Here is a 26,387-nt window from a genome sequence, read left to right as displayed (position 1 = left end):
CTTGGGATGAACTTCATCGTAAGTTTCGCAGCTTGTGGAGGAGCTGTGAGTTGCCAACTCGTCGGGAGTTGAAAATTGCACGTGACAGCAACAACGTCTGGCAAGGAATACTGGCACAAAGGTCAGTTTGTCTATCCCGATAAGTAACGTTCAAAGAGAAAATATAAACTGATAATGTGACGAACTGTAATTAAAATCCGGCATCTATTGCGTTTTTAAAGTTTAGATTATTTCATAATAAAGTTTCACAATAAAGTTTGAATTGTTTTATAATAAATAAAATAGAAAGAAGTAGATTTGCGGACAAGTAGTGCAGAAATATGGCATAAAAAACCTAGACAGATATTAGGTCACTGTTGCTTGGTTCTGATAGGAGTACGAATAAAGATAGATCTCATTCTCAATGGCTTTCCTCTCTTCCAACATTCTTTTTATTTCCTTCCTTTCCTGCCTTTTCTTCTTTTTCCCCTCCCTTTTTTGGAATACGAAGAATGAAAAGGCTTTGTTCTGTGTAACTTTTGAATAGAGATCGATTTCTATTGTAAATTCTATTTAAGAATATAGATTTCAGTGCGGAGGGAATTCGAATTGAAGCTCGAAGAGATGCGGGGACTTATCGACTTATCGCTTTGACAAGCAAATTCTACCGGTTTTCTGGACACATTTGATGTTGATTACTTAGACGTTTCTCCAAACACAAGAACAGACAATTTGAAACGTATTGACGAAGAGGAAGGGGCAGATGTGTGCTGAGGTTCGTGGAACTTTCTAGTTTGGAGGAGCAAGAATTGCAAGTGGTTTGAGGAATAGAAAGGATATGTAGGAACACAGAGGACGGAGAGCTGCAAAATTATTCTCACTCGCGGCCCTTTAGAATTTCCCAGTAGTTTCCATCAAACGATCCGCAATTATCAACCGAAAGGGCTTTAGAACCACGACAAGAACCGCTTTCGATCCCACGGAGGATTTAATTCGCTTGCGTTCCTGAGAAACTGCCACCGAAGCAGAAAGATTCGCTTCCCATCGATTGTATTATGGGAACGTGACACTATATTCCAAATATTTACTTCAAAATTATATAATCTTTCTTAAAGCTTCTCAAGTTTCTGACAAATTCATTCTACTTATTACGAGTTCCAGAATGAGACGCGTTAACAACAACACACCGTCTGTCAATAAAAAACAAACAAATTAGTTTGAAATCATTATATGGATTTTTTTGGACTCTATAGGGTCCATACATATTCGTAGAATTTTTCATTGCATAGGATTTGGATTCCACAGCATCCACAAGAATGCATAGAATTCCATACTTCATAGGATGTGGATTTCGTAGAATGCAAAAAGTTAGAACTCTGTTCTCCTAGCCAAACTTCATCAAGGTAACGCAAATTACTTTCGAATTGCAAATTGATGAAAACGCAAATTGATTTCCAGTCGACGAATAACAAAACTAACAGGAATCAATCTACAATCGATAAAGTGATTTCGAAATTTTAGTTAATAGTGCAGGTACAAATAAAGAACCAATTTTTAACGACATTACGTTACTATCGCGTGACGTTCTCTATAAGCAATTCACCTTAAGCTTTCCAAACATTTTTAAAATATCATCGTTATGCTTTAATACGGTATTAGAGCAACAAGACAGCTTCAATACAAAAAAGAAAAAGAAAAAAAGACGGTGCATCGAAATAGATATTCAAGACATATACATATTCAAGAACACGGTATTAAAGTATAAAGGCGTAGCAGGTCCAATTTGGTGTCGTTTTATAACACTCTCGATCAGAGTAAGTGGCAGATCGCTTCCACACGCGGCGCAAGTCGAACCATAGCTGGCGTTACCCAGAATGATCTTGTACGAATTCGCTGTCGTACACAGCAACGTCTAACGAGCTAGTTCGTTGATTAGATTTGTAATTAATTACAAATAGCTTACTCGTCGCTGGCGGCGTAGAACTGAGGGAAAGTCAAGACAACGAGAATATTCGTGAGCCTTATGAAGACGAAGGAAACACGATAGTCTCTAAGAGAGACACCGGAACTAAAGAGCCGAAGGTAATACGTAGAACCAACGTCAGGTGAGCTCTACTAGTACAAAGGATAGATCCGGGAACAAATTGTACAGATGTTTGTGTATGCACGCTGATGCACATTGTTAATTCGGTTAATAGTATAGGGGTAATACTGCTGTCATGCGTTGCGCGTCAGTTGATGCATTTCCTCGCTGATTCATAGAATGATATGATTTCGACGATGTGATAAGATGTGTTTGGAATATGAAATTCAGAAATGATATCTTGCTGAGCGCGTTACGACGAGAAAATGATATGCTGGGTCCTTTATTACTTACTCCTACATTATTATGAAGTATATTGTACGATTGCAATAAATACATAATAATGAGACGCAGTAGATTTTGAGGTGTTGCGGACGATATAGTGATGTTGTGCTGAAACCACAATACCATTCTTCTTTGTTGATTATGCCTCCTATTCTCATATAATAGATAATGTATCAGTTTGAATATATTTATATATTTTTTTGAAATATTAATTCAATAATATTAACTTAATATTTCCTTTTAAGAAATAAAAATTTGTTTTCAAAGCCGAATGGCGCCACAGTGGTATTTGAAACTTGTCTTCAAGTTAAAATCGTAAATAATATTTATTGTTTCGACTATTCAGTAGTGGCACTAGAAAAATGGGCCGATCACAAAGAGTTAATATAGTAAGAGATCAACTAGAAATAGATATTAGGAGTGAAAAGATGTTTATGAAAAAGTTATCGTTTGCGATTTAGAATCACAAAGGAATTCACGTAGCATAAATACATATTGCGATCTATATTACGTACCGTACGTATTTACGACCCGTACGTTATCCTGGATGGAGTGTACTTCTCCGTCGCGTAAAAGATAATCAATTCACAAAGAGTATCGGTAAATTTCCGCATGAAATTCGATGTTTTGAACAAGCAACCTTCAGAGCCTCGAAAGCTTCGACAATGGGATTCCCTTCGGTGCTGGTTTACCGAAGGGAAACGCAACTAATTTCCTGGTAAGCGAAGTGAAACTGATCGAAAACGACGTTCAACGAACGGGTAAATAACGGAATTGAACGAAGGTGATCGAATTTGTTCCTCTTTCCGCGGCAGAGAAAAGAAGAGAAATTGGAAAGCGTTCAACGACTCGATTCTTCGATGCTCGCGATCGACATTTTATGGTTAAAAAAATGTCACCTGCGTTTTTCGTGGTGCAATTTGATTCCTCGTCCCATCATGCTCAACGATACGAGATATCGTGAAATAAAAGTGAAATACGTAGAGTACTCCTACATAGACGAACGCTAAAAATACAACCTTAAAAAAATGTTCATAAAAAAGTGCTTGAAAGCTTTCTCTGAAAATATAATTATTCTTTCAAACATAATACTTGTTCAGATACCTTTTTGAAAAAACATTTCATTTCATTTTATTAATAAAATGAATCCTAAGGATTTATTTTATATCATCGGATCCATTATATTGCATTATAATTCCATTTTAATAAAGATAGATCATATCTATAGAGCTTAATTTGAATTTCAACTTTCATTCCAACATTTCACGAGGGTTAGTAAATACAAATTACGTGTAATATTGCTATACTATTTTATCGGAGTAGTAAATTACAGCACTGAATAATTGACATTCGCTTAAGTAGCTATTAAAACCTCTGAGAAAAGTGTTTCAACTTCATCAAATAATTACTTAAACAAGTAATCAAAGAACGATAAAAAAAAGATTAACGCGTTTAGAAAATCTGGAAGCTTAGCTTTGACGCGTTTCTTTCTTTGCGATATAGAGCGTGTGAATAATAGATAATTATCAAGCAGAGCGATTAGTTGTTATAACGAAAAATTAACGAAAATTGGCAGAAAGCTCGCGAGAAAGCCTGTTTGTCGATCGAAGGGACATGCTGCGATTGTCGTAACATCGATTCTGCTCACGTTTATCGGATTATGTGGTCCGCATGGCAGACAGGACGAAAAAGCAGCTACACACATTGTACATGAATTCACTTCACCGATTCTGCGAACACGTTTTACAACACCGGTTATTTAATTACTAAAACGCAGTCGCTTCGTTAGCGTGGCAACTCTCTCCGGACGCGCAAAAATCTACAATAAAGGCAGCTTCGTTTATTGTCATTCTATTAACCGTTTCACGAAAACTGTCTCGCGATCTAGGGAATATAATAGCCGGTCATTTATACGTTCCCGTCGACAACGTCGTTCCGGTATGTCACTTTAATCTCAAAAGCGATCCTATAATATTTCCACCTTGTGCACTGCATTAATTCTATGCTTTCGCTATTCATCCACTCATCATGAAACCATGTTTTCCTGGTTTATTTTGCGTGTCAACGAAATACGAACGAAGAACGAATATACATCTACGAATGGGATAATTTCATGACGAGATAATCGCCGCTATAGCGGAAGAATCATGTTGCATTTACAACCGCTAAACAACATTGAGCTCTTAAATTGAAGATAGTAAATAGACTGGGGATGTTTGTGCATTTATGGGGAATTTAAAGATGCTAGAATAATAATTAGAATAAATATTTAACGAAACAAATTTTTAGATTCCTTTCCTTCAGTTGTATTCGTAAAAATATGAATTTATATAAGTATCCGTAGTACGACTATGTATTAACGCTTCATCTACAAAATTAGCTCGTTTATATTGCGCAGTTAAGATGTCGATATAACCAGTAGAATGTAACATAATGAAATTATCTTGTCAAAGCGATAGCGATAGGTAACGTATTCAATTTTTATTTTTATTTGCTATTAATAATATTATTTATGGAAGGATTCTGTGTACAAAATTTATTATTACAAAGTATATCTAATATTTGAAATGTTTCTTATTTTCGAGACTAACGAAACGAACCGGACCAGGTAAGAAAAAGTCGAGGTTCGTTATGAAAATCTCTCGCACCAAACTGTGAATTGTTCTTAAAAGATAATAAAATTAATAAAAAGTATTAATAAAAAAGATACGGGTGGGAAATGAATTTAAACGATGTTTGCGCTGGCGAGATATTTCGAAGGAAAGGGAAATACGAAATGCCTTTAATTCTCAGCGTAGGAATAATTTCGCTTGGCTGGTGGACGTTAATATTTGTCTCTCGTCGCTTCGCTACCTCTTCACCGAAGGGAGGGACTACAGTCTCCTCGTTGACATTTTTCTCCAGGGATAGAGAAGGAAAATGGTGCATACAATTCGTCCACGGCTGTATGAAGAGCGATAACACGTTACTAATTCATTTTTAATCCTTGGCACTTTGTGCGGACCGTTTACTCCGCGCCATAGTGTTACGAACAAAGACCAGCTACGTTTTATACCTTACGCAATTCTACCAAGCTCCCTCCTTATTTTAGGTCTTTCTTTCTTGAGATAATATTTCATTATAATTACGTTCAACTGTATTCAAAATTTATCTTGAAAATAATTCAAAATTATTTTGATAAAACTTTAATTAATTCTAATTTGCGAATATCCAGAAAGGAACTAATTCATTCTACTACTATCGTAGACTCAAAAATTCCACGAATGTTATCACCTTTTGGGACTGAGCAGCTTTGCTGAATCCACGAAATGTGTCAATTATTAAACTCTTCCTATTGTTAGAGCTGTAAGAAAGATTCTTTCAGGCATAATTACAAATTACTTGATGTAGATTATCCTAAATAAATATATTGTAATTATCGCTTGTAATAAACCTTCTTGTTACCTAACGATGGACAGATATATGCATCTAAAGCTCGTAAAAATTGAGAAAACTGTATGCTTTAGCATGCTTGCCAATCATACTTGCCAAACTATTTTTGTTTACAGCAAACGGATAAAGGAAATATTAACAATCATAGTTCGTAATCCGCGATTTGTAGCTGGCTGAATAACGATATCATCCTCGCTGCAGTTATAGTAGAATGTTAATCATAACTCTGAAACATCAAACCTTGTTGAAAAATGTATCACGTCGCGTCCTTGCGATATCCGGTTTCACAAATAAAAATTACATTACGTGGAACTTTTTGTCCCGTTGTAACACGATCAGAGTTAATTTCACGTAAAGTGCACGATTGCTATACTGGTATGAATTAATGCTATTAGCAAAGCAATACAAGTTAGCTGGAAACAAACGATATTCTATTTAATCGAACACGGAAGAAAAACTTCCTATTCTGTGCGATTTCCACTTACGTAAATTACTCTCGCGAGAATGACATTCGAAATGATTACTATCAGAAAATCACAACCCAAATCTCTTTCTCACAACAGAATCCGCGACGTCGACGACAAACAGAGAAGCGTACGTATTAGCTCTCAAAGATAGTGGCACTCACTTGGAGAATGCACAGACGGTAATTCATTCAAAGGAGCAGAATATCAGCGGGCATTAGCTGTTCGATCGTGAATATGCACCATCTACGTGCTGGCAATTTAGCCAGACTGCTGATAGGTAGACCTGTAGAAGATGAGGTCGCGGTAGTCATCTTCTATCCACTTTCTGAGCGGCAAGTCGGTTCGTGCGACTTGTCGGAAACCATTGTAAAGGGAATCTGATCGCGTTGGATACGCTTGTTCTCGCAGAAAATCGTTTCGTGGTACGCGACACGATTGTCCTTGTGCATTGTGCAAATGGGTTCGTGCACGCTGGCAAATAAAACTATCCATCGATTCGTCCTTCTAATCGATGGATCTTTTACTCAGGCGGAAATTTCGTTTGAAATCGTAGGGACAAAGGCCGTGGGAAATCCTGTTTTTGCATCGATACTCCCTTGTTATATTGAGGAGAGAATGATAATTTAAATTCAATGTTTTTAGAAAAATTGTAAATATTTATTAACGATTGCTTTTTAACACTAGAATTATATAATTCCGTTTCGAATGATATACAAATAAAGAAACACACGTGAGCGCTTCACAGGATAAAATAATTAACTCTACATTTTTTTACTAAAGTTTTTGAAATTTTAATGCCAAAGCACTTAATTGATACTTATTTTATACAATTTCGTCAACTCTCTTTGCTTTTCGTTTTGGTAAATAATCAGCGCATATTATTATATATTTACTTATTTACTTATAATTTTCAATGAGAATTGACTGTAAAATTTATCCAAATAAAAAAAAATATTATTATATATTATCATATATTTCGCACGTGTTTAACGTTCACTTCGTTAGAAGTAACATTATATCTTTCATAAACGTAAAGACAAAGGGTTTGGAACCTTCCCTTTTTTAGTTCTGGTGTTAAATTTCGAACACGTGATTATACGGCAAATAAGTTATTTTTTCCAGTTTCGTACAATTTTTAACGATCCTTTATCGCGTTAAGGGCTGTCCTCAAACGCGAAATATCCGGTGAAAGGTGTCGCACAGTGCGTACCCGAACCACCGATCCCGCATCTTGACATCAATTACCGGTGCACAGTGCGTACCTACGTTTGTTAATGTGCTTTACGTGTACGTTACACTTGTAGCCGACTATTAATTATAACTGTCATTGTCAAAATCCAATTCGCATATTGTAGCGGCGGTATGATACACGGAACAGACCCTAGTTGGTCGGAATTGCAGTTTCTATGCGACACTAACGAGCCGCATTAGGCCGTGCTCTGAAAGTGATCGATCGCGAAGTGATGCACCGAAATGAGAAGAGAGTGGCGCGCGCGTTGCATTGCAAATCGCAATCAGCAGCATCGGTACCGTTAAAGTGAAAAGAGAAATAGGGAAGAAGAAGAGAGAAACACGCACACAGAGGGATAGATAGAGAGGCACGAATGCATCTACGTTTTGGCCCGCGTAGAATGGGAAGAAACGAAGTCGAGTAATTCCACTAATGTTCCTGTTAGGATCGCATCTACGGCTGGCCACGACCCAGATGCGTTTCTGGCATTCTCTTAAACGCAATAATGCATTTCCTGACCGAACTGATGCGGTCGGATCCTTGCATCTCTCATAATGCTGCCATTGTCGAACGAAGAAAGGAAATGCAGCCTGTCGAAATAGACGTGAATTAACGATTCTGTCCCGTTCCTCTCTCCCATGTCCGCCGTAAATTTTCCATCTCCTGGTGCGTAGATCATTACCGAGTCGAAGCTACCGTTCCGCCGTTGAAAGTGATTTCGTCGCCCTTGGGTTTGAGACTGAGAATACATCGTAAAATTAAAATATGTGTAATCGCGCTACGACTTACGGCTGTTTGATGTGTGCCCGCATGCTCGCTATATTGTTCAATAACAGATCAGAAATTGGACTTCTTATAACGCAAATTTTGAAGGTTTTAAAAGTAAAAGAAATCTCAATGAGATTTCGTTTGCCTATTAATAATTGGGCCGAGATTAATTTTAATTGTTTGCATGGAACGTAATACATTATTTCGATCGCTCAGCGACATTCGCTTCTTCATGCTGTCCGTCGATGTTTATCGGGCAAATAAATAAGGATCGTCGGGAAAAGTTGACGAAAGAAGTTCCGAAGGTTCCTTCAAACGAATGTCAAAGCGATGGAAACAAACTGTTCTTGTTGTTCCTATGTTACTATGCGAAACTGTAATCCTTTCAAAAGGTTGTTTCCGTTGCTTTCCTTCGGCGGTGAACAAAGAACATACTCGTGAACGATTATGTATGGTCCCGTGCCGCTTGGAAAACATGCGAGTAGAAGCTGAAGGATCACTTCTGTAAATTGCGACTCTTGAAACAACAAGCAACCGAGGAAAACAACCATTATCGTTGAAATATTCTATTCGAGTTGAATCAATTGGCTCGGAACAAGGAATATTAAAAATTCATTATAGTTCGTTCGGTACTTTTCGAGTCATTATTTTAAATTACTATTTCATCGGTAATTCCAGAATCTGATAATATAAACTATTACAAATTTTCATCATTCTATCTCCACTCTTTGATACTAAGAAACTCTATTTAGGTTCATAATTAGTGTTCATATAAGTATAGGTATGCAGCAGGTACTGCTCTATGCAAGTATATTATAGTTATAAAGTACTGTTGGCATGTGGATTACGATTAATTTGATGTGCCAGCAAAACGTACATAAGTACAGGCAATTAGTGGGATTTCGCTGTAGAACTTTAACGCGGCGTTTTGTTCCTTTCCTCTCCAAGCGGTTTCTCAACCTCTAAATTTCCCGCAGTTTCCGGCTTAATTTATATCGCTCGTTAACCGTATACCGGTATGTGGAGAAAAATGCACGGCGAATACGTGACTGTAAAACAAAACGAACAAGAACAGGCGTATAACACGACAAAGAAAACAGATTTGTTTGGAAGGGAAGATAGGAGGAAGCAAAAGGAGAAATAAACGCGAGGAAGCTAAGGCAGCCGGAAGAAAATTTCATAATAAAGCGACTTTACCTCGAGTACGTTGCTGTTTCAGATTAAAATTTCTTGTTGCGTGTACCGGTTCTTCTCTTTCGAGTTTAATGAGATCCGGGATAACATTATTCTGTCAGTACGCCAGCTGTTGCTTGCAAATTAAGCTTCGAGCAATTTCATATTTCCGAAGGAGAACCTTTGTCTTCATTTTATTTTATTTCTTCTTCGAATTTTGTTTTTAATTATCGTTATTATCCAAGAGTATTGGTAGACTATTCGGTCTCGTCTTTAAGTAAGGCAATTAACCGAAGCTTTAATTTGTTCGCAGTAAACGAATAATAACAATAATTATGCAGTATAAATGACGACTTGCTTCCGAAAAGATAAATCTAAACTATAGAAACGGTAAGGATTTTTCAAATTATAACAGCCGTTAGAATTAAAAGAAAGATTGGATAAGATAATCTCACAAAACATGATGTTTTCTCAATGTATTGCTAGTGTTTAAGCAGTCGCAACAATTCCCTAATTCGTTTCGCCTGCACATTTCTACTTTTCGAAGGAAATCCGTTATATAATATAGAGACGAACGTGTGCGCCCGGATTGGCGCTGATAAAGATAAAAAGATGATTAAAACAGAAGATGCATTTTATGAGGGTCGGCTCAAATCGTTGCAAATATATCTTACGCGGAAAGATGAGAGATATTCGCGTTAATGTGCGCATGGAAAGCTTCTTCTTTCTCTCTTCCTCTGTCTGTTATTTTCGTTTTTTTAACTTCTCTCCGGTGCACGAAGTGGTTTTCTTTCGTAGCCGGTGTAAATTAACATCGGACCTGCTTTTGGCGTCCACTACTTCTCGTTTCCTTTTTTTCATCCCCTGCCATTTCTTCCGTAGGCGAATCAGGATAACGAGATTTCCACCTGTTTCATTCGCTAAGCCCGTTTTCATTCGCTAAGTACTCCACGCCAGCTCGTTATCGAATGATACCGAATAATAAATAATTAAAAACAGATGGTATGCCGAGCTACGCGTTCGTTATCGCTTGAAATTGCGGACTTTTCAAAAGACCGGGCCGTAATTCGCGCGTAACAATCGAATCGTGCCTGCGCCGCGACTCGATAATTGATTTTTGAATATTCCAGACTTGTGCGAATAAACGACTCGTTAGTTAATCAATTTTCGGTATTAATACGCGAGACTCGGTTATAATTCCACCTAATCTAATTTTACGTGATAGCGTCGAAACGTACGATCGCTTTATTTTGCCAAATTAGCCATATTTTAATGTCACGTTGATTAACACCAATCGAAATTTCGAGTAACTCGTCATAACTCTTCCATATGCTGAAATTGAGGATTTAATAACATCTAGTTTTCCACGATTTTAACGCACTCCACTGTAATTCTCCGGTAATGCAGAAGCTTTTTTGTTATGTTTATCAAAACTTTTCGATTGAAGTTTCCTAGGGTACCGTTGATTAAACACCTTAGCTTCTTGTTCTAATTTTACTGCCGAAAGTTTACAGCGTTTCTTCATTGGCTTTCCACACTGATGCACGGTTTCAATGATGAATTTTGTTGAAAAGAACTCGCAAAGTAACCTAGACGTCGGCAATCGATATTTCGGATTAAATTTTATGAATCCGCAAAACGACAAATTAAATATATATTCTTATTTGACGACAAGATTAACGAGACCTTCGACTTTTTCTCGATATCCAGTCGGCAAGGATAAAAGCAATTCCTTTTTTCCCAGCGCACCACAAATATCCTAACTCACGGAACTTCCAGCCTCGATCCTCCGCCCTTCCTCTTTCCCTTTTCCTTTTATTCGTCTCTTGTCCATAGTCTCGCGAGGAAAGTCGGCTCTCACAGGCAGATAATAAACTGGAAACAATACGACAAGCGACGTTCCTGCGCGACACGAACATGCTTTCAGCTTTAAAGCGCGATACCACCGAGTCGCCACTCGCCCTGCCGCGAAGAATACTATTTTATAACTGGGTCGAGCAAGTAGATGGACCATGAATACATGCTGGATACCGGATAAAAGGGTGCGTCGGAAAAAAGGGACGATTCGAGTAGAACGGCTTCCCAGTTTCTTTGTACTTCCTTTAAAGTCGTTGAAAAGGAAATTACAGTTTGACTGATGGTCAACATCTCCTACTCTCCAGTGGAGATTCGTTATAAACCGAAAGTTCCAATGTTCGATCGGATTAAAAAGTTTACTATGTATATTATTGCGTTTAAAGTTGTTCTCTGAAGCAGACAGAAAGTTATATTCGAAATGTCGTATAATTTTCGTATTCGAATGAGACAATTATCTCCCTACCAGGCCAATTATTTCCAGGTGTACAGCGAATTAACTTCCCCTAATTGATATTCGACGAACATTTGCCGCAAATTACGTATATTTCTGTCATGAACGAGGACGCGGCTGCCTCTGCCGAACTTTGCTTGGTTGATCTTTAATGCGAATTCGTCTCGGTGATACAATGCTATTCATACGTTAGCGTCGGAAACGGAGGTAAGAGAATGGTTACCTATGTAACAGATGCTCCCCTGTTGCCAGAGAAACAATGAGGATGCCTGACAAAGACGGCAACAAACTCGACAACTCGTAGCGTCACGATATAGCGGTGTCCAACAGATGAGGAACACTGATAAAATACGATTCGTTGGGGAACGCTTTGACGTGTAACGCTTTTATAGCGCGTCAATAATGCCTGAAAACCAACCTGACTTGTTCATCTTTGTTCGATAGAAACAATGCGAATTCCTAACGTCATCAGGAATGAATTTATTAAAGTCTGAAAAGATCGCTTTTGTTTTAAAATGTCATTTATAAATATCATAAATTGAAGTAATTTTTAGATTTTTTGAATTTCTGATTCAATGAATTAAATATAATGAAATAATAATAATATCTTAACTATCGAACAATCACTTCGACGTTCTCTTCGAAGAAGAAGAAATTTAGAAGAAGAAACTCAAGTTCAGGTAACCATTTCTTTCAATGTAGTAGAGTAACGCGATAGAATGGGCAATGGGCATAATACGTATATATGTGAAGGAAAGAAGGGCAAGGGGAGAAAGAAGTTCACGCGAATTTTTGCGTGACGTTATTAATAATTGAGTTTGAAACTTCTATTTTCAGCGAAATTGAACCGACGCGACGCAGCGTTTCCGCGGAGGAAAGCCACTCTACGAGTGACTTTTTTTATAGGCAAATAAAAGTTCTGTCTTTCTTTGTTCCTCCACGCCATCCATGTAAACGACCTACTTTGATTTTGGTTACCCGTAGCACACACGGGACGGAAGCCCCGCTGCGCTGCGCCTCGTAAATTCGAAAACTTCTTCCGAGTATCCGGCCTGCTAACGTTCTTCGATTCTTTAACAATATGACCCTGGCATATTGCAAAAGTAGCGGCGAACTTCTTAAAGTGTTCCCCGGGAAATCATAATCGTTCTTCCGAACTACGGCATGAGATTAGAATGAAGCATTACGGGCGACGGACAGATTATCAGTGTTATTTTTCACAGAGATCGGAAACTGCAAAAGATCGTGGCAAATATTTAACGTACAAAAACCTTAATAACATTAAAATAAGTGCAAGTTATGCTGGTTCATTATTTCATTCTATATCCGTTTAATCTCAATTTCAAAGGCAGCAAAGAAACAGCGTCCATAGAAAAACAGCATGCCTGATAAAAATTAAATAAAGCTTGCGAGATAGATACTTTTTCCGGTCTGTTCGATCAAAACAAATTTTTATATAATTTCATAACCTCAGAGAAGTATTCGAATACTTGTGAACGCTTTTTATAAATATAATGTGTGTTATAAATATTTTGAAATTTTATTGGCGATGTAATGGGACCCGACTATCAGGATTATATAATACACATAACATATATACCTAAAGGTTTACGATGATAAGTATTCAAATACTTTCGTGAACTACTGTAGGTATGTACGTACAACATGCACGATATTTAAAACTCTCCCAAAAGCATTCATAAACATTAAAAAAGAGAGAAGAAGAAGAAAAGAATTTGCAAGAAATTCATTCGAAACTACGTAGAGGCTATCGTTGGAAGCAGACATCGAGAGACGAACGAATACTACCTTCTTTCGCTTGCACGAATCCGTGCACCTCGCAGTAACTTCCGGCGGAACCGACGGCGCCAGGCGTGTCCAAAGTGAACAGTGTATTTGCCGACGAGCTGACCGCATCGTCGGGGGTCTGCAGTAGACTGGTAGTCTGCGACAGTGTGCGTTGCTGGTGATGAGAATGATGATGGAGATGATGGTGTTGCTGTTGCTGTTGCAGCTGTTGCTGTTGTTGTTGTTGTTGTTGCTGGGCCGCCAGGATTTCTTCGTGCCGACATTTCGAGCAACGACGCATCTCCGAGCGGACACGCAACAGCCAGACCATGCCGAACAGTGCCATAGCAATCTCAAGTCGCGGTGACCTCGATGGGTGCTTCATGCTCGCTGAGTCAAGGTCATCGAGGCTCCAGTAGCCAACGCGATGCATAGCACTGAAATCTTTGCTAACGACGTCTCCTTTTCTTTCCTAACCGCGACTACACAGCCTGATCGCTGGAATGATTGTTGCTTCTCTAGATACGTAACGTGGTTTTTACCCTGTTTAGACTTTTAATTGTCTTTTCTTTTCTTTTTTCTCTTTTTTTCTAGGTAAATTCGGATTTTTGTTTGGAAGTTCGTTTTAAAGACACGCAAGGTTTTTTTTAAAGCAATAGTTGTTCAGAGAATTTAATTAAGTTTGGAAAATTTTAGCTAGGCAGTTTGATTTTCTTTTTAGCTATTTTGTTCCCTCGATTATACTTTGTGGATTTATGTTTAATAAAGATTTTGTTTGTATATGTTCTCGAATTTGAAATATTTTTTACATCATTGACATTACGTTTTTCACGTCATTTCTTGTGAATTTGGATAACAATATTACCAGAATTTATGTTTCTTACTTCGTTCCTTTTCGAAAGGAACCTTCCCGCTGGTTCCTTCTTCAGGCATGAATTCCTCCGCCTGTAGAACCAATCGTTCGATTCCAATTTTTAGTTCGTCACAGTCGCGCTCGCATCGAGATTTGTCTCACCGTTAATGGAACCTATCCGCCGTAAATTCTTCGTCGATCTACCTCCATTCTTCTTTGGATTACCAAAGTATCGAAGTAATCCTACTTCACCTCCATTTCAACAAGCTGGCTGATGTGCTTCATCGATTCGATTCCTAACCGGTCGCTTCAGCAAGTACGAATACGCTCATTCCACGAATTCGTTCAAATCGGAGATCCCGTGTGCCGAATCCTTCGGCTGCTTTCCACATCTTTCACTGACAGCGCGAACGCGCGACATTCGTCAGGATTAGGATTTTGGCGGCAAGTTCGGAACGTGCGAACTGCGGATTACGAACTACTAAGGAACGCGCCGTTGTTGCAGTTGCGCTTTACGCCGATAGGACGAACAAAAAAAGTCCATAGAATTTTTTAGACACTCGTTTCCATACACTGATTCAACATTCTCGAGGCTACATGACAAAATGGAAGGCACGATTGTTGGGAACGTGACGATCGACGACTTCAGGAATATCCAGATTTCTTCAGAATGTTTCTTCTCGTATGTTTTAATTTCGCACGATCACACCGCGTTCGTTAACATTCCAACGACGTAGCAAAGAAATTGTTAGGCCAGTCGAGGGCGACGTATCCGCGTGATACGTCGTGAATAACATTAATGGTCAATGAAACCTCTATCGCAGTCAGTGAAACTGCACGGGCAACTTTGTCGTTCCCTGGTAAATGATTACGGCTAATGAAGCCAGCTTATGGACACACTGCCAGTTACTGTTGGTCCCGATGAACGACGCACTTAGAAAAGTAGAAAAGATTCGTTCGTGATCCGCGCTGGCTATGGAACACTCTCGTGAAAGTTTTTAGCAAGCAAGCCGAGAGAGGTATCGTCGTTGCTCCGTTCACCAACTTTCCCATTTGCCCTATCGCTGCGGAGCAAGTTGCAACGAGCTGGGCTGGCCAACACCGTTCGTGTCTCCCAGCCGTTTCAACTTCTGCGTCTGTTTTCTCGCCGCGATTCTCTGTGACCCATCGAGCTGCGCGAGGCTGACGTCTTTCCGAATGCGGCCCCCTGGAACGAGGACCCGCTCCCATTGAGGCGGCACTTCCGGCCAGCGTGTTCGTTTCACTTGCTACGCACGGCTGAATCGGCTCCTTTCGGGGACACAGAGTTGGATCTTGATCCTCGATGATAACGCGGTTTCACTGAACGCTGCAAACCGTTTCCAAGAAGCTTTAGCTCCACGTCGAAGTTACTGGACGGGAAGGTTCGATAAGTGTCCGGGATTTCTTTTATCCGAACAACCAGGCCTTGTCGATCCCACGTTTTTTCTTCTTTCTTACATTGAATTCTATTACGGGGCTTCAGAACCGTCCCTTTCTTACGCTGGCCTGCAAAAGTTATACGAACGATGCCACCAAGCCTGGACGAGATTCTACTGGCAAAAGGAAACACACTCGAATAGGATCGGCGTCTTTCCTTTCTCCCTTTTTTTGTAGTTATCTTTGCCTTCCTTATTTTTTTTCTTTCTTTTTATTTTTTGTCGAGCTTCTGATGCTGCGACGAGGAGGATCCTTCAAACGACGCGGTTGCCGTGTCTAATAGCCCCGCGTTTGATACAGCGAAATGAGATCTCCGAGTTCACGGAAATGTAAGTTCGATTTGTTTCGTTAAAAGGAGAATATTCCGGTATCTCTGGTTCTATTCCAGCCGCGATACACCGATTGATTTTATTGCTCGTGTTTCATTGCTTCTATCGGAAAGTATACACTGGACCGGAAAATTATTTAGACAGTTATCATAGAAAACATTTATGTCTATATTTTATGTATTATATAAAACATTTTGAAAATTCAGTAATACTGTAATGAGGTACGACTGTCGTGATTATATTGGAGAAATTTAAAACCAATACAAAAATGTATCTATGAAGAGATTACGAGATATTTAACGCAAACGTACATTTAGCAAAACATTAATATACAGCATGAGGAGCAATCTTACGCTCATAGTAAGTATAGTTCTAGTAATAAATACGGTTTTATCAATTTCATAACTATGCTAATGTTTCGCATAATACACGTAATACATTCATAAAAGGTGTCTATAAGCGTTTAAAATCTTTTATAAGCATATCGACATGGAGCTAGTATTTTATATTAAAATACGAAGCAGATGTGATAAAAAATATCAGAATTTATAACGATTAACTGTCGACAATGATTGTTTCACGACGCTTTCATTCAATTCTGTCGTATAGTTTAACCATTTCCGTCGATGCAGCGCTATAGATTTTACACATACATTTCGTTTCTCTGCCAGTCACGGAAGTCTTTCGCTGAGAAACTTTCGAAGTTATTCAATTGTATCATTAAGGTTCCGTGATGGCGTGTCCTTGTTGATCGTGAAACAAAGTTTGATCGAAAGTAAATTACTCGACGCGTTTTGCAACGCGAAGACCAAACGCGACCAAACTCTGAGTTCTGGAATATGAAACAGAGCTGTAGAGGGATTTTATGGATTGACTCGAGCGTCGAGAAACCTTGGAAAGCAGAAGAGACGGAGTTGTAAATTATGACGGGCGTCTCGACGAACGGCGCAGTGGAAAACACTTGTATGTTCTTCGAGTACTGACTGCTGGCACTCCTCGTCACCGCGACGAGCAAGATGCTCGTACCTGTCACGTACAAGTAACAATTAAAACTTGAATCTTCGGCTCGAGGGGTTGCTTGTTAACGATGATTCTCCGTTTTTGAATGGCAAGTCGAGTTACCGATAAATTTTTGCGTATTGGGCTTTTTAATGATACGAATGAAGCAGAAAGAGATTGCAGTTTTTCTGGAATGTGAACGACAGTTTTAACAAGCTCACTTCGAGTACAATATCTGATCTTGAAGTTAAAATTCGAATTAGATTCTAGTATTGGATGGTATTTTAAACTTGAAATTCAGCATCATTCTAACCGTTAGTACTCTCAGAATGTTTTGATACGAGTGATGCCTTTTGGAACCAGAAATCATATACCGGAGAGGAAAAGATTTACTTATATAGATCAACCTTTTCCTTTCTTCTATTTTTGGTAAAAACAAAGCAAAATGACAGTTCATATAGAGGAATTTTAACAGGAACTCTATTTTATGTTTTTTGATATAAAATAAATCGTATTGGATGATATAGCGATCTCGATATATATTTCGAACTATAGAAACAAATCCTTTCAATTTTCTTCTCATCGGATAAATCACGAACGATCATAAAAACTGGCACAAGTTCGTTCAAAGAAATAATTAATCGAGGATGGAGAAAAATACGCCGGAATAGGTGTCGATATAATGGCTAGTTAATACTCGATGAAGGCATATCTTTTGCGACCGTCCAATTGACGTTCCGTGGCTCTTTGTCTGCTCGCAGCCGCCATCAAATGCATCGTGCGCGGATAAATAAACCGCGAACGAACGCGATTATAACGGGGTAGAAATAATGCAGTTGCCTGCACCCGTCATGCCGGTGCAGTAAATCACTGAGCGATCGCGAGTACGAAATAATGCATCGGGAACGTGAATGGACGTTAGAGGTCGGGGAATCATCCAGACAAACTGCCATTGCAATGAACAATGCGATTGAAACGCTCTCTGATACGCGACTGCTGGCCACTGATACTCCTAGTGCTCGCCTATCATCGCCTCTTCTCCTCGCAATAATACGTTTCACATCTGATTTATATTTAAGTGTATAGTGATAGCAATTAAAAAGTATTCAGATGAATATTCTACAGGGATCAGTACAGATGGTTATGACATAGCTCATGAGAGAAGATTAACTGATTAAGAATATAACTTGCTGTTAAATAGATAGAGATAGATAAAGAAAAGTGGGAGGAAGAATGTAATTCATTATTTGTTTAAATGTAAAATATTGTGAATTTCGGTGAGTCAACAAGTTTAATTCTAACATAATTCGAGTCATCGTCCATTACTTCCATCGCTTCTTATAACTTCTTATAATTCCATTTAGCGCCAGCCAACAGAAATACTTTTAATTTTTCTGGAGAAGTTTTTACAGACGATAGGTGAATTAAGTAGAACGTATAGGAAATATTGCACGAAAGACTGAAAATCATAGCAATGTAGGTTAAAATACAGAGATTTTTAATTTGGTCAAGTATTTCAACTTTTAAAAGTATCATTTCTTTAATTTCTTAATTAAAACTAAGTTATAATATTATTCTGTGTCACAATTCATTTTCGCGACTTGAAAAGGTATAAGGAATATTTTATAATAATGAACCCATGCTGTTTCGTAGTGTATACTATGATTTTTAACTGTGTAGTGTACAGATACTATACTATGTATACTCTGTATATAGTTTCGCTCCATTCTACAATTATACAGAGAGATAAAATTAAATATGTAGCATTTAAAAATTATAAAAATATCATTACCACTACAGCATTGAAATTCCTGTTTTCGCGGAACTGGTTTTATTCAGACAAGTTAAAAATTCTCCTCCTAGCTCTGTAAATTATAATGATCCTCGAAGCAACAAGACCGTCTGTGTTTCTTAATCGGTACGGAACGAAGTTGCGTGTAGTGTTTGTACGAAGTTCAGGGGTGAAATTAGCGGAAAACCAGGGTGAGACTAAGACGGAACGAGCGCGTTGCATTCAGCGCAATTAAACGCGACGCGGGGTCCGTTCCGCAGCCGAGTTGTGTCGCGCAATTGTACGCAGAGCGATCCGGCGCGGCGTGCACACGTAGGTTACATGGCCGGAATTTATTTTGATTCTACGCGGCGCAAAGTATCCGAGACTTCGTCCACGATGCATGAAAATTTATGATATTCTCGTTCGTTTGTTCGTCCGGCCGTTCACGCGAGAAATTTATTCGACGCACGTTATTTAAAAACGCGGCTCAACGGCACGGAACGGCACGACTCTCGTGTGTGTCGGCCGTAAAAAAAAAAGAATATTAAAATATTATCGCGGATTCGCGTCCGTGTCATCGTATATTTCGTCGGGAGAAGGCGCGTGGGAGAGCTACAGCGATCCAGAGGAAAAATATGAAAATCCGTGATAAATCGATACGCGCGGAAAAACGTGTTGTTTTCTGTGTGATTAACGAAAAACATTTTTTCCGTTCATTGGAATTAGAATCAGTCGGGATCTGAGATTACTTCATATTTGTATATGAAAGTTCATAAATACATAAGAATTCGACGTAGGTCTTACTTTATTAATTTCTCCTACTGCTTAGTGTATCTATGAAATTTATTTTTATGTGTTTGGATTATTGTATAGATAAAATGTCCAACTTCTATAATCATCTATATGTATAATTACATGAGAATACTTTTTATGTACGAATATCGAATATCAAATATCGAATATCGTATATCCTACCTCTACTTTAACACAGAATCATAAAAGGGACGCACTCCTATGAAAATTTATCGCTTATTTTGAATAAACAACTTTTACAACAACGAGTATGTTATTTCGGACTCGAATTCACTGTTCGCACCATGTTGGAACGACACGGAATTTTCGGCAGCGAAAATTTTCCCTGATGCGACCAATGGAAATGTTAAACGAGATCGACGATTTTCGGAGGTGAACTGTGGTAACGCGGCTGCATTACAACCCTGGCAATTTTTTCGCGGCTCTCGATTCCGTGACACCGTTGAATATTCGCGAGCGCCGAAACCGACACGAGTCGTTTCTGTTAAAAAGCAGCCGACAGCAGCGCACCGTGTGCAAAACCACTAATAACGATGCTCTGCCTACGATTTTTATTTATTTTAGCCAGCGGCGTATCGATCGACAGAAATTAATGTGTCGACACTATAGCGTCACGTACCGCCAAAAAACAACATCGTTGGCCTGATTCACGGCTGACGACCGCGTCGAACCTACGGAACTCTTTTCCCAGCTTGCTGGTTACGATACCATACATTGTCGTTTCATAATTTTTCGTCATTTTGTTCAATAAATTCAAATAATAAAAATTTGTTCCCTATTTTTATTTCTCCTTCCTCAAATGTGTAGCTGTTAATTTTAATTTATTAACTGGGAAAAACAAGATTCACATTCGCCAATCCAAATATTAATTTATCTTTATCAACTTTTAATTCCACGATCATGAAACTTTCGGATTAAGACAAGACCTCGCTAACAGGTTAACTAGCTGAACAGGGCTTGTTTTAAGTTTAAATTCAACGATATTGCTATACAAATTTTGAAAATTATTTATCAGACGTCTAACATTGAAAATGAAAGTGCTTTAAGACTTTCCAAAACTTCCACGATGATCGATGTAATATTTGTAACGGTTACCTACTCGAGAAACGGTATGTCGTTGTGTATATCCATCAATAATTTAAAAACTTTCAGTCATAACGGACTTCGACACTCCTTTGTGACGAAAGTTTCTTTTATTGCGCCAGAAGAGAACTGCCCTTTTGAAAGTTCGTTCTTCGAAAAGCAACAAAGGACGTAAATAGGGCGTATAAAGTTTTTTTTGGAGAGAGTTTTATAAGAAGAAATAGCTAACGCTAAAGTAAAGATGGTGGCTAGTGGTAAAGCTTACAGAGACGCACAAATAGTTGATAATCTGGTGTTATCTTTCCCCGAGTATCACGAATGAGCAAGTTCAGAGGAAATGAAGGGGAGTTTTAAGAGTTAATTAGCAGTTCAAAAGCATTATTCACTTGTCTGAAAGAGTTCTCACATTTATTGGAGATTTGAATGCAAAATCTCGTGTATGGTGGTTAAAGAATATTATAACCAGGGAAACATGATTCTGGTTTTGCATGTGTAGTGAAAGGGATTTTATTCTTGAAAGACCTACGAGAAAATCCAAAATTAATATTCTGTCCTACCATCTCTTGATGTACCAAGAAATCAAAGAGTAAGGTATATATAATATATGCTTGATAAGAGGTTCCAGAAGGTTCTCAAAGGTTACCTTATACGAATGGCACGTAAAAGGAGAGCTCGAAGAAGAACATAGAGAACCAGGGACGGAAGATATCGAGGCCCTTAATAAATAATGGCAGAAATTATTGTTATTGTATGAAATGTTCTTTGCAAGCTAAAGGCTTTCAGAATACAATACCCTATCGCGTAAACGTAGTGCATCGACTAAAAAATTCTCGTTCCACTGTATCATCTTACAATGTTCTATTCTATACATATTATCGATCGCCGATCGACTTAATTGACTTCGACGCTCTCAAAATCTATTTCACGATGCCTCCTATCGGATTACGACAGAAATTTATAAAGTGAATCGCTGTTCCAATATTATACTACAATCAAGTAAACACGAGGCTGATATCAACATTGTAGAGACACACGAAGCACGTCTCTTGAATTGAATTTCGGCGATAAAACGAAGGATAAAAGAAAAAAAAAGAATAGGGCGAGAGATCGAAAGGACGAGAGTCGGCTGGCTTCGATTTTCCATGCAAATATTAGCCGTCGTTACGGACCACTATAGGTTTAATTGGTTTTCCCTACGATCACGGGTTGATCGTCGAATTAATTTCTCCGATTCAGATGGAATTAGCGCAGGTAAATCCCGTCGAATAACCGCAAATGAATATCGATAGATCTGTTTACTAGATTTCCACGCGCCGCGTTCTCTCCCTATGTTAATCAAAAAAGTATCATAATTTCGATCGGTTATCGTTACCGCGCAGATGTCTCTCAATTTCACCATTTTTCGAACGGCAGTTGTACTGATATGACAGGTCAGGCGGGTACTAGCTGGATTATTTGCAAGCGTGATCGATAAATTCATAACGCGAACAGCGTCCAACGATTCTTCAATATTGCGTGGCTTTACTATTACGAATTCAATTGCTATTCTGGGAACTGCGTGACTATCGAAGCAAGGCTTTCAAACAGGATCGCTGCTCGATTTATAGCCTCCATTTGACTTGAAATTAAATTCCTTGAAGATTGCATTAGGATAGACCATTATTGATGAACAAGGGTTTTTTTTTAAACCGTAGTGATTTATCCAAATTACAGATAACTATCATACATATTTATGGCTATATAAATCAATATATGAGTCGTTTAGAAGCTACTCTGAGATCAATTCTATGATTTGGAAAATGCAGAAAAATGATGTTACAAACATTATTTCCTTAAATTTGCTCTAGAACTGACTAATATTTACACCATTTTTTTATGATAGGCGAACCTATAGAAGTAAATCATCTGTATCTCGAAAATTGGACATTAATTTTAAATTATCGTGAAGAATTTAATGCGTACTTCTAAATCACTACATGAAGCTATAGGTTTCATTGTTGAGAAATCGATGAAAATATTCTGATCTCGGGTTGCTGAAAAAGTTTTAATCGCTAATGAAAAAGACCTATCAACATCTATGAATCGATCTATTTAGAATTTGAATTATTATGAAATGTTCAGAAAGACCCTAAGAATACAGTAGGAAACGATGTTCCAGTGAAATTTTATGCAATCGCACCATTTCGTCTGTGAATATCGTAGATGTTCGGAAGTCTGAGCATTCTTCGAGTTCGGATACAAGCACAGACAAAGGCGAGGAACGCTAATCCATGGTGTACAAGCAGATTTCATGCGGCATCGGCCAGCACTGGACGAACTTGATGCAAAGTAGATCAGAGAGCGGTAGCTTTTGAGCCCGAACATTGTTGGCCAGCCTGTTCTACGCAAACGTATACGGGTAGTATCATCTAAATTCTACCGCGATTAGATACACCGTGGTAACGAGAAACAATTTCCTTTGTCGTTTACTGACCCGTTAATAATAATCTAACGAAATATACTACCTACCGCCTCTACCTGAAACAATGATTCGTTTCGTTCGTTCGAAGAGACGACGCTTCCATGCAATCGCCCCTTTATACGCTAGTTTATTACAGCGATCCGATTGTTCGGAATTTTTTGCACCGAGCCTGGTTTTCATCCATTATAATCCTGAAAATGACGTGCTCCAGTTCGATTCACTTTGATTGATAAATAACGTGGCTCGATGTTTTATGTTTGTTCGTGGAATATTGAAAACATGGAAGACTACATGAGAACGTCCGTGATGTCAATATAAACCAAATTACAAAAGTTTCCAATTACAAAATAATAATAGATACCACGAATTGATTGAAAAATTGGAATTGTATTTTTAACTAAAACCTCGAATTTCCGATACGAACAGCGCTCATACAAAAAGTTGCAGCAATATTTTCAAGAAAATCAATGGGAAACTAATTTCGAAGTTTATCATATTCCACCTTTAATTTCTTATCCTGCAGCGTATTTGTCAATGTCGTAATCTTCTCTGTCGATCTTCCACTCGTCTACGATATTTCTTCCACCTTCTTTCGTTCAAATACAATTTCTTGGGGGAGCGTCCAGAAAATGCGACGCAATCTTGGTGGTGGCTTTTAAGAAACGCTAGGTCGCAACGGGGACGCGGTTCGTTTGAGAAACAGTATGCTCCCTCGAACGCACGGTACCAGGAAGGGAAGTTATTTAAATAAAGCCTTAATGCCCGAAATGCCGGCTAGAGTGCGAAGGATAAAGTTTACGTGGAAAAAGTTGTCGAAGTTCCTGGGATGGGGTTTGCTACGAAGCTGAGTGAATCTGTAAATGTAAGATAGTCTCTGTTTGGCGAACGAAAGTTAACCCTCCTTCTTTCTACGCTGGTGAAGCTCGAGTAAACCGACTTTTCTCCTTCGAACGGTTTCGAAGTCGGGAAAGAAAAGACGGAAGTAATCCGGTTGAATTTCCGCGATTCGTTTCCGCTCGGGCGTTTCAGCGCGTCCACGTGCGACAAGAAACGTCCACGCGATCCTAGGAAAACGGGTAAACAAGGGGAAGTCGAGCAAACCATCCTTTCATTTCTTTGTTCTTTTCGTTTTTTAACGAATGTTCGTAACAATCGAGTGGATTTCATTTGACTGGAAAAACTTTCGATCGTTGAGTCGTAAACTTACACGAGGACGATTGCGTCGTCAAACGAACGATTCTCCTCGGCTTTTACCTCTTTCTCGCGAGCAGGTTCATTTAATTATTGCAGAGGTTCGTGAACATCGTTCGGCGGAGCAATTCAAACACTTACCACGGCTGGCTAAGAGGCACGTATTTCTTTAATTAAAAGTAAAACCACCCTCACATTGCTTGTCGGATGTAAGATGCCAGGATACACACCACCAGAGATAAAATCTAATTATTCCTCTTGAAAATCACCCACTCTAAACAAATGCTTCCTCTCGCGGCAAATTTCCTTCTTGATTTCACTATATGCGAATCATTGTAATGCGATCATCTACTTTCGAAAGGTTTAGCTTCTTTACGTTTAAACTCTCATCTGAATTATTTTCTTTACCGAAGAACACGTCGGTCAACCATCAACAAACGTAACGGAAACCGAATATACATACGTAAGCAATTTCTTTCGTCTCTTCCTCCTTCTACATTTTCTTCTGAAGCCTTTTCTCCTGCCTAGCCTTTATATTCCACAGCCGGAAGGAAAAAAGCTAGCTACCTTTTGCAACGAGCACGCAGACTTTTAAGCCTTCACGAGCCTCGACACAGAACCGTTTAGTCGTTTCTAGCTGATAGCCGGCTCACGGATGGAACGTAATAAAAGTACGAGTCGACGCGGCGTCGTTGGATGTAGTTGCATCGCGAAAAGAAATTCCTTCCGGTCGTTTTAATTCGCGTAAGCGCACCCCTCACCCGTTTCTTCCATCCCTCTTCCGCTACCTTCCTGCTATTTCCCGGCGCTGTTTTCATCCAGTCAACGTTTCACGCTTCAAAAACCGTGACGCGGCTATTGCGATTACGTAACGAGTTCGCTTCTACCTTCTCATATTCACGATTCCGTCGTTGGTGAGAATGATTATTATTATTATTACTATTGTAATTATTACAAGTGGTATGTTGCGAATTTCGGCCCACGCGACGACAAAGCTCATAGCCCGGAGCGTGAATATAGTCGTTCGTTACTTCCGTCGTGATTGCCGTCGTTTAATTAACGAACTGTCGCGGAGTTCGGTTATAAGGTGACTCAAGTTAAACGGAAGTTCGGACTGAGCTCGTGGGACCAGCGCAAGACGTGGACAAGTATGAAATTGCGTTTAAAGAGAGATGTTTGCCTCAGGCTTCTTGCGAAGATGTTTCTCTGTCTTCTGTTTTACGTGAAATTCCTTTCGTGCAGAGTACGTCGTTGTTTGCTGTCAGTTTGCGTAAAAGATCCTTAGAAATGTCAAACTGTATCACCATAATTTTCTGTATTAATCGTGTGCTTTTTTCTTTATTTCTTTCAGTTCGTTTAACATTTTTAATATACTTGAAGATTGGTTAACTATTCTAGTACAAACAATAAGTATACATAGTATCACAAAATGTGCAGGATAAAAAGAAAAGCTCTTAATCTGGCGAAATTTTTAGCAGTATATTTTTAACGTAAAAAAATGTTAATAACTTAAAAAAGAACCCTCAAACGATATTTTTGTACTTGAACTTTTTTCATCATCTCGATATATAGAAACGACTGTATAAATATCGAAATATAACACATCGATGTATAATATCAACTAGAATATCTATAGATACGAAGTAGATCACGTTCATTTCCATCTATATCTATTAATATCATTTTGATCTCGAAGTAATTCTACTGGAAGCGCTTTGATTCGAACGCGTTCCTATTTATTATACCAGCAGGTAGAGGACGATATTTACGCTTAGTTTCCTTGGTGCATCGCAACTTGAAGAGAATAACGCGAGGAGCTTTTACGTGCATAAACAGGATGCACTGTTTTAGAACTGTAGTTTATTATTTACTCGAAGTATCGCGAGTAGTTTCGTGATGTGAACGAAACGCT

General features: G+C 38.7%; 1 protein-coding gene across 17 annotated transcripts in view; it reads right to left on the bottom strand.

Annotated features, from left to right (window-relative positions):
* The window catches only part of LOC117208256 (disks large 1 tumor suppressor protein), a 526,768-nt gene that overhangs the window by 261,396 nt on the left and 238,985 nt on the right, over positions 1–26,387 (bottom strand). For 4 of the 17 annotated variants that reach the window (XM_033449266.1, XM_033449260.1, XM_033449270.1 and 1 more), the window contains exon 1: positions 13,536–14,730. The exons of 6 other annotated variants lie outside the window; for them this stretch is intronic. In XM_033449266.1, coding sequence (XP_033305157.1) covers positions 13,536–13,947 — 412 coding nt within the window. In that variant the 5' untranslated portion in view covers positions 13,948–14,730. Of the gene's footprint in view, positions 1–13,535; positions 14,734–26,387 lie in introns of those variants that run through there. 7 more of the 17 variants (XM_033449257.1, XM_033449259.1, XM_033449258.1 and 4 more) reach the window with 6 other exon arrangements.

The sequence above is a fragment of the Bombus bifarius genome, unplaced genomic scaffold (genome assembly GCF_011952205.1).
Source record: "Bombus bifarius isolate JDL3187 unplaced genomic scaffold, Bbif_JDL3187 scf7180000008058, whole genome shotgun sequence".
NCBI lineage: Eukaryota > Metazoa > Arthropoda > Insecta > Hymenoptera > Apidae > Bombus > Bombus bifarius.
This window is presented reverse-complemented; position numbering and strand designations above follow the sequence as displayed.